Below are 7,842 nucleotides of genomic sequence, written 5' to 3' on the forward strand. Positions count from 1 at the left end.
GACTGCAGAGATCACTCATTACTGCCATCCTATCTGGATAAAATTCTTTCATGCAACATTATTCTCATTCCAGTGCACGTGATTGTCAAGTGCAGAAATTTGATTGGAAGTACCTGCATTGGTTGGAAAATGATTTTTAAATAATTGTTATTACCATCATGCTTGTGAATAGTTGCTAAACAAGATAGTGCTAAATGAAGAGTGGCTTTTGTTCTGTGTTCTATAAATATACTACAAAGTTGGAAACTTCAGATAACACCTCTAGGGAAAATATTAAAGTATGCATGTATGATTAGGGAGTTCTTTATCCTCAATTTATAATCACAGTTAATCCCAAAATTTATATTGTTAAGTGACAAATTTGTAAAAATAAGTTTTCCCCATGTTACGGTTTTCTTGCCATATTTGTTAAGTGAATCACTGCAGTTGTTAAATTAATAACATGATTGTTAAGTGAATCTTGGCTTCCCCATTGTCTTTGCTTTGTCAGAAGATTGAAAAAGGTGGTCACATGACCCCAGGACACTGAAACCATCATAAATGTGTGTCAGTTGTCAAGCATCCAAATGTAAATTACATGACCCTGGGGATGCTGCAGTAGTCATAAGTGTGAAAAATGGTCATGTCACTTTGTTCCGGCGGTGGGTTTCAAATTTTTTTGGAACCTTCTCTGTGGGTGTGGCCTGTTTTGAGGGAGTGGCTTGCTGACCATGTGACCGGGTGGGAGTGGCCAAGATGATGTCAGCATTCCCAGTCAAGATAGAGGTATAAATTACACAGAAAAGAAAGAGGTATCCATACACCTGAATTTAATTTCAAAGCAGTGGCAACAACTTAAATTCATTGAATAATAATGTTTGTTAGGGCTATGCACTGTTTTTGAATATATAGGAATGTAAAGCCCACAGCATTTACTTGGTACGTTTTAGAGCAGCGGCACCTTTTTCCTGGATTCATGAAATATCTACTTTAAAGAGTTGTGGGTGAGGTACTATATTTACAGTCTTGTATTCTCTTCAGTACTTTGTTTGGAACAGAATCCAAAGTACCATGCAGTCCTAGCATTTGTACTAAAGCTAAGCAAGTTATTTTACAGGGCTCTGAGCACTCCTCCAGATCTGGTCAATGAAGCAGATGTTCCAAAGTACTCCCACAACTTTCCAATGCTTTGAAATCCCACCAAATGATTTATACAAGCCTATTTCATACTTTCTTCTATATGGCGATCAGGGTGGTTTTGCATATGGTTCACAGGTGGTCTATTTTCCAAGTACTTAGAAGGCCAAGAACTGCCTTTCCTAGATTGTAGCTTTAGCTTCCTTGAATGTTAACACACCTTCAGGCCATTCAAATATAGACTAGCTCTGATCCTGGAACCATATCACATGCTTTATATATTAATATCATATTCGATGTAATCATTATTGCTAAAAAAAAACAGGCAGCAGTTAGAGTAGTTGGTAACAAAACATGGGCAAGAAACAAGAAGTTGATTTACCACCACCACCCCTATTTTAGCTTATTTCTGTTTTATCTAATATTTTCCTGCAATTCTTCCATAATCCAGACTACTAAAAAGAGTTCTACATAATGATACTTTTAAAATAAGTTTGATGTCCAACAGATTTCCTGCTTATTAATATGAACAGGTTCTGGCCTGTTGCTTAAAAAAATAAATTCATAAATATACCCAATAAAAAAGAATAGTATGTTGGAGTACTGAAAAACTCACCCAAAGGGGAAAATCCAAAGAAAAAAATATTGGACTTCCTGCTAAGAAGTAACAATTTATATATAGTATGCACAATTCTTTTAAATTATTGCTGAACAATTTATAATAGTTCCATCAAAGTATTATTCTAAGATATTGGCTACTACTACCCTACTTCCTAAATGTTCACTATTCTCTCCCCTCCCCCCTCCCAAGATTTAAGGGCACGTGAAACAGTTTTGATGAAAGTTGCATGATATAAAACTTCTGTCCTTTGAAATAATGTTTGGTTTTAATTCTCCAATGAATCAAAAGGAATGTTTCACGCTTGTTACACAGCATTTGTTTTAGCTTTCCATAGCTCTCCCCAAAACCAACCAAGGAAAATAAAACCACAGAAATCTAATACTGTTGTGCACAGCTTTGCACTAAATTATCTGTATAGTAGGCCAGAAATAGTTTAAGATTATAATTAGCCCACCTGTTTCCCCCATTAACATGCAAATACATTTTTCTTGTTCAGAGACTGCATGAGAGATTTCCCAGTCCTTGTAAAATATCACACATCCACATAAAGGGAGCAGCAACTCCTCTGTGAAAGGGGGGGAGTTCGGCTTCTCTCTGCCATTTAAAGGCTGCAGCAGGGAGAATCCCAACATTTTTCCTCTCCCTCCATTCAGAGCGGAACTGCTCCAGCCTCCTCCACACACACACACGTTGCCCAGTAACCCTAACCTTCGCACTCTTATCCACGCTCTCCTCGGCTCCTCATGACTGCAATAGATGTCCAGAATCAGCTTTTGAGGCTAATGGGAGCTTGGGTTTCCAGCCCCCGCCGCTTCTGGACATCTATTGCTGTCGCGAGGAGCCGAGAAGAGCACGGAGAAGAGCGTGAAGGTTGGCGCTCCAGGAAGCCTCCCTAGACATTGCAGCAGCAGCCCCAAGTGTGCCGATCTGGCCATTTTTCGCATCGGGGCCTGCTGCAAGAGGGGAGGAGTTAAGACCTTTTCCAGCTGGCGCAAAGGACTTCCCTGGACTTGCTTTAGTGAGCACGGGCCCGCACCTCCACCACCAACAATCCGGAAAAGGTCTTTACTCCCTCTCTCTTATAGCACATCCCGATGCAAAAAATGGCGAGGCCTTGCAAGGTCCCCGAACTTGTCAAAGATGCTGGCCGCCACTGTTCCCACCCCTGCGCCCGTGCTTTCTGGCGGCCAGGCATCTTAGGCAAGCCTGGGGACCTTGCAAAGGCCTTGCGAGGTCCCCGAACTTGTCAAAGACGCCAGCCGCACCACGTAAGCTCCCGCCACCGTTACCACCCCCGCGCTTTCTGGCAGCCATCCCCCGCCCCACGCTTAGTTGCAGCTTACTTACCTTCTCGGAGTCGGCAGGCAGCAATAGAGAGCCAAACAGGAAAAAAGGTAAGTGGGTTTAGATAGGGTTCTTAGAGGCAGGCGGGGAGATTGGTGAGGTAGCCAATCAGTGAGTGGTGGGTGGGGCTGGGATAGTGCAGACGAGTGGGGGGAGCAAGTAATGGAGTGGCTTCCGGATGGGCGGGGGGAGCGAGCGAGTGAGCGACAGGGCCGGGGCAGGCGTTCCGGAACTTACTTTTGGGTGCACCGGTGGAACCTCCTCTCACCATTTCGGTAGATTTGACCAACTGGTTCTACCGAATCGGTGCGAACTGGTAGGAACCCACCTCTGCTTTGTTCAGTGTGCTTGTAACTTCAAACAGTCACTAAGCAAACTGTTGGAAGTCGAACGCTACCTGTAATTTAAAAGTGAAAAATGTGATTAAACATTGCTTTATGGTGGAAAACTGTGGCCAGCGGGAATCAAATAATGACATCCATACGAGCTTAGTAAGAAGCAGTTGGGTGCAACACTAGTATGAGGCTTATAATGATCAGTAAATTAAAAAAAGACCCCCCCAACTTGTGCATAATGGAATTTATTTCCTGTCTTTTTTTAAGACGAACAATGAGGATCCTTTTAATTCATCTGCAAATGTTAACAATATAGTTATAACAAAAAATTTGTTCGAGGAAGCTCCAGTCAAAAATGAAGATATTCCTCCTGCTTTGCCTCCTAAAACTGGAACACCTACCAGACCTTGTCCTCCCCCACCTGGTAAGAGACAGCATTAAATCTATAAATGCTAAGGTTTAAATGGAGCTTTTTTCAGATGTAATGAAACTGTAAAAGGAACATCCTATATTTCCCCCCACATTCTGTAATACAAGAATGCCCAATTTAGTTACAAACTAATTTCCATTTTCTAAAAACTTTGGTTTGTATTTTTTAAAATGTCCAGTGCAATAAATTATAAAAGAAGCTGTATTAGTACTATAAAACTCTAAATTTAATTTGATAAGGATGGCTGATTTGAACCATTTTTAATCTGAACATTGTGATTTGAATTAGATGGCTAGCTCCCATTTTATGTGTCCAAAAGCATCCATGTAATGAAAATCGTGGCAAACATTATCTACTCTCCAACTCAAAACCCTCATCCTGTAACTTTAGAATATCATATGAGTTTAGGACAGTGTTTTTCAACCACTGTGCCGTGGCACACTAGTGTGCCGTGACATAGTGTAAGGTGTGCCGTGGGAGAATTACTTTATATATAGTCAATATAGGCACAGAGTTACATTTTTTTAACATTTTCTAATGGTGGTGTGCCTCGTGATTTTTTTCATGAAAAAAGTGTGCCTTTGCACAAAAAAGGTTGAAAAACACTGGTTTAGGATATGTAGTATTACTTACACTATGTACTGAAAAAATATTGTCATGTTCATAATTATGCTAACTGGTTATTTTGGTGTAGGAAAAAGACCTATCCACAAATTGGAGTCTTCAGAATCTTTTAAATTGAATGATCCTTTCCAACCTTTCCCAAGTTCTGATGGTTCCAAAGGAAAGGAAGCTGATCCATTTGCTCCTAGTGGAGTAGGCAAAGAGATGGATTCCAGCAATTTTGCTAATTTCAATATTGTAAGTATGGAGATATTCATTTACCGTAAATAATTATTGTTTTGCAGGAATAGTGAATATAACTCTATAAACCTTGAAGATGGGAATGAGTTCCTCTGTATTAGTAATCTCTTATTTAAAGAATACATCATCATGATCTGTTTGGAGACAAATACTTGGTTGTTAGCCTTCCAGTAACACATTGACCACTACGCAACAATTACATAGTAATTCTGAAAGTTCTCTGAGGTTTTAATCTAGCTATAATTGCATGCATTGCATATATCAACCTGTAGCAGGACTTACAAATTGATATTGCAACAAGACAGTCTTAGCACTAAACACTTTCCTTAGTAAGCCTCTTATGTCCTGCCCAGGCATTTGAATAAGCAGCTGGTTGAAATGTCTGCATGATCCTTAGTTGTTATGTTGCATGACTGTCATTTGATATATTTTCTTGAAAGAGGTGGAGAACAAGTAACATTCTGAATCTATTGACGACATGATACAGAACTCTTCACAAAATTTAGTTTTTTACTTTCTGTGATTAATTATAGGAATAGTATATCGTATGATGTATTTTAAAATAATTCATCTGTATACTTAGCAAATGATAGTACCTGAGCCTTTTTTGCCTGGGTTGGAAGTGGGGTTTGATCTAATTAATACTATGATGGGAGATCATCAGAAAAGTTAAAAAAACATTATGGGGAGAAGCAATGACGTATTCCTTCCATATTACAATATCCTCAAATTCTTACTTGCTGTTCTACTTTCTGTTTTAGTATCCTACTGAAGAAGATATGATTGAATGGGCAAAAAGAGAAAGTGAGAGAGAGGAGAAAGAGCGACTAGCAAGATTGAAGCAGCAAGAGCAAGAAGATTTAGAACTAGCAATTGCACTCAGTAAATCTGAAATATCAGAAGCATGAAGGGTTGCCTCAAATATTTCTACTTTTCCCTGGATATCTAAGCTATACGTAAAGTAAATCAGAAGTTACATATGAATGGGAAAGTCAAAAAGGCTTTAAATCCGGCAAATGTGATTTTTTGAGCAATTATTTGTAACTTTTTCATATTCATTATTTTCATTTGGCAATTGTTTAATATAGCAATTTTCCATTTGTACTTACCTTGGAATTCTTCTGTACTGTACACTATTGCACCAAAGTAGCTTATTTTAACATGTAAAAAAAGAAAACCCTGATAACTCTACATTTTTAAATTTGAACACACATGCAAAACAATATATTGTGGACAATTTTAAAAGACAAATATGTTTCATGCAAAGTACATTTTTCTATGTGTAATATATTCTTTGCAGTGTGAAAATCTTTAAAAATGCAGGTGTGCATAGCTGTGAAGTGAACACACTTTGTCCTTTAAAGATGGCTAGGTCACATATAAGAGATCTATGTTCTAAAATATTCATAGATGGCATGTTTTATGTCTCTTCAGAAGGGTCCTATTTGCAATTTCTATAATACTGAGTTATTTTAGTTCTTCCAGGTGGCCTGCATTTGGCCTGTAAGTAAAACTGGCGATATAGTTAATCAAATTATAGTTATTTAAAAAGAAAAATCTAGCTTGCAAATATTCAGGTAATTAAAAATTCTGATAATCCTGCTTTGTATTGAAATATTCATGTCTGCCATTACAGTATTAAAATTTATATTTTATGTTTTACAGAGATAGCATTTCATCTTAAATATATGAAATGATTTATGCTTCTTGTGTTCTTTTTACTGGAAGCTCCAATACTGGACTGGAGATCAAAATCCCCCCCCACACACACACACACCGCATTACTGCCTTTTGCCTGACCATTAAGAGTCTAAAGAAATTTGGACATTTTCCAGGGAGATAATAAAATTAGACTGGCCAAATTCAGTGTCAAGAATTCTGATGCTAATTGAGCCAGTTTCTTTTGTGAAATATGCAAAAAAATGGTGATTTGACAGCTGAATTTGAAATAAAGTAGGAAGTAGACTGCACAAAAGATAACTTACAACAGTCAGTTACTGTTGTGTATAATTTATTGAATGCCAACTGATGGTTGCACCTTAAATTAAATGCCCTTATGTGGTCACGGAGTCAAAATAAGATTGAATGTTAAAGAAAAATAAGTTATTTCCTATTCTATATAATGTGTTACATAGTGCAGAGTGTTGAATTCATTCCAGATACCTTCCTTTTTACTCTGAAATGCTTAGTTAGGCTGCAGGCTTACAAAATAGGTGGTCCTAGGTCATCACCATCCCACTCTAATGCATGATATGGTATTTATAACTAAATTTGGTATTTTTTTTCTTCTGCTGCAAAAGATTCCATAATTGCCACTGTCAGGATAAGGTATTTCCATTTATCTGTGGATGCTGCTGTCAAGAATCTTTTGAAGAAAGTAGTGTTTCCTCATTTTTTAAAATATTAGTTTGAATAAACTTTCTCTTTTGCACTGAGAAATGAGAATTTAAACACCTAATAAACAAAATAAAACCTCTTGCCAAGTATTAATAACCTTAATTTTCTCATGGACTTTCATGGCATTAATCATACAAGTTGTGTGGTTAACTGCATTTCTTACTTTTAAATGTATACTTGGTGGACCAATACATTATCTGTGTCACTCATAGTCATGTATACATGTATGTGTATATATGTACACAAACATTACTTCATTCAGGCATAGGATTAAAAGTTCTGAGTCACCTGATGTGACATTTTGTGTTACAGATGGTTCACAGAACTTTTACTCAAAGTATCTCAATAAACCACTGCTATGTCAGCTTTGATGGCATTACTACTAAAGTTCTAAAAGGCTTCTAGGAACTTTTTCAGGCGGGGTTAGCCTCTATTTATAGACTTTGTTTAAAAATTCTAAATACAGCCTGTAATTATGAATTAAACTGTTTAAGTATATATGATGAGCCTATAGAGTTTTTTTATGTTTTATGTAAGGCATAAAGCATCACATCTTTGGATCACTGTTCAAAAATTACTTCACCTGATACAAATATATAAGTGAAAAAAATGCTTCAACTAATACTTCTCAATATCAGAAATGTGTTCCAACCTCCAAATTAAACTGCCATCTCCTATTAGTATGACATTAGATTTGCAGACCAACCAATTCCAATATAGTACATGAGAATGCC

At 37.5% G+C, this 7,842-nt stretch overlaps 1 protein-coding gene across 1 annotated transcript in view; it reads left to right on the top strand.

Moving 5' to 3' along the window:
• The window catches only part of EPS15 (epidermal growth factor receptor pathway substrate 15), a 68,462-nt gene extending 60,856 nt beyond the window's left edge, over positions 1–7,606 (top strand). The window contains 3 exon segments of the mRNA XM_032217212.1: positions 3,685–3,841; positions 4,542–4,708; positions 5,473–7,606. Of these exon segments, the coding sequence (XP_032073103.1) occupies positions 3,685–3,841; positions 4,542–4,708; positions 5,473–5,619 (471 nt within the window). The 3' untranslated portion in view covers positions 5,620–7,606.
• The last annotated feature ends 236 nt before the right edge of the window (positions 7,607–7,842 follow it).

This window comes from Thamnophis elegans, chromosome 5 (genome assembly GCF_009769535.1).
Source record: "Thamnophis elegans isolate rThaEle1 chromosome 5, rThaEle1.pri, whole genome shotgun sequence".
Lineage (NCBI taxonomy): Eukaryota > Metazoa > Chordata > Lepidosauria > Squamata > Colubridae > Thamnophis > Thamnophis elegans.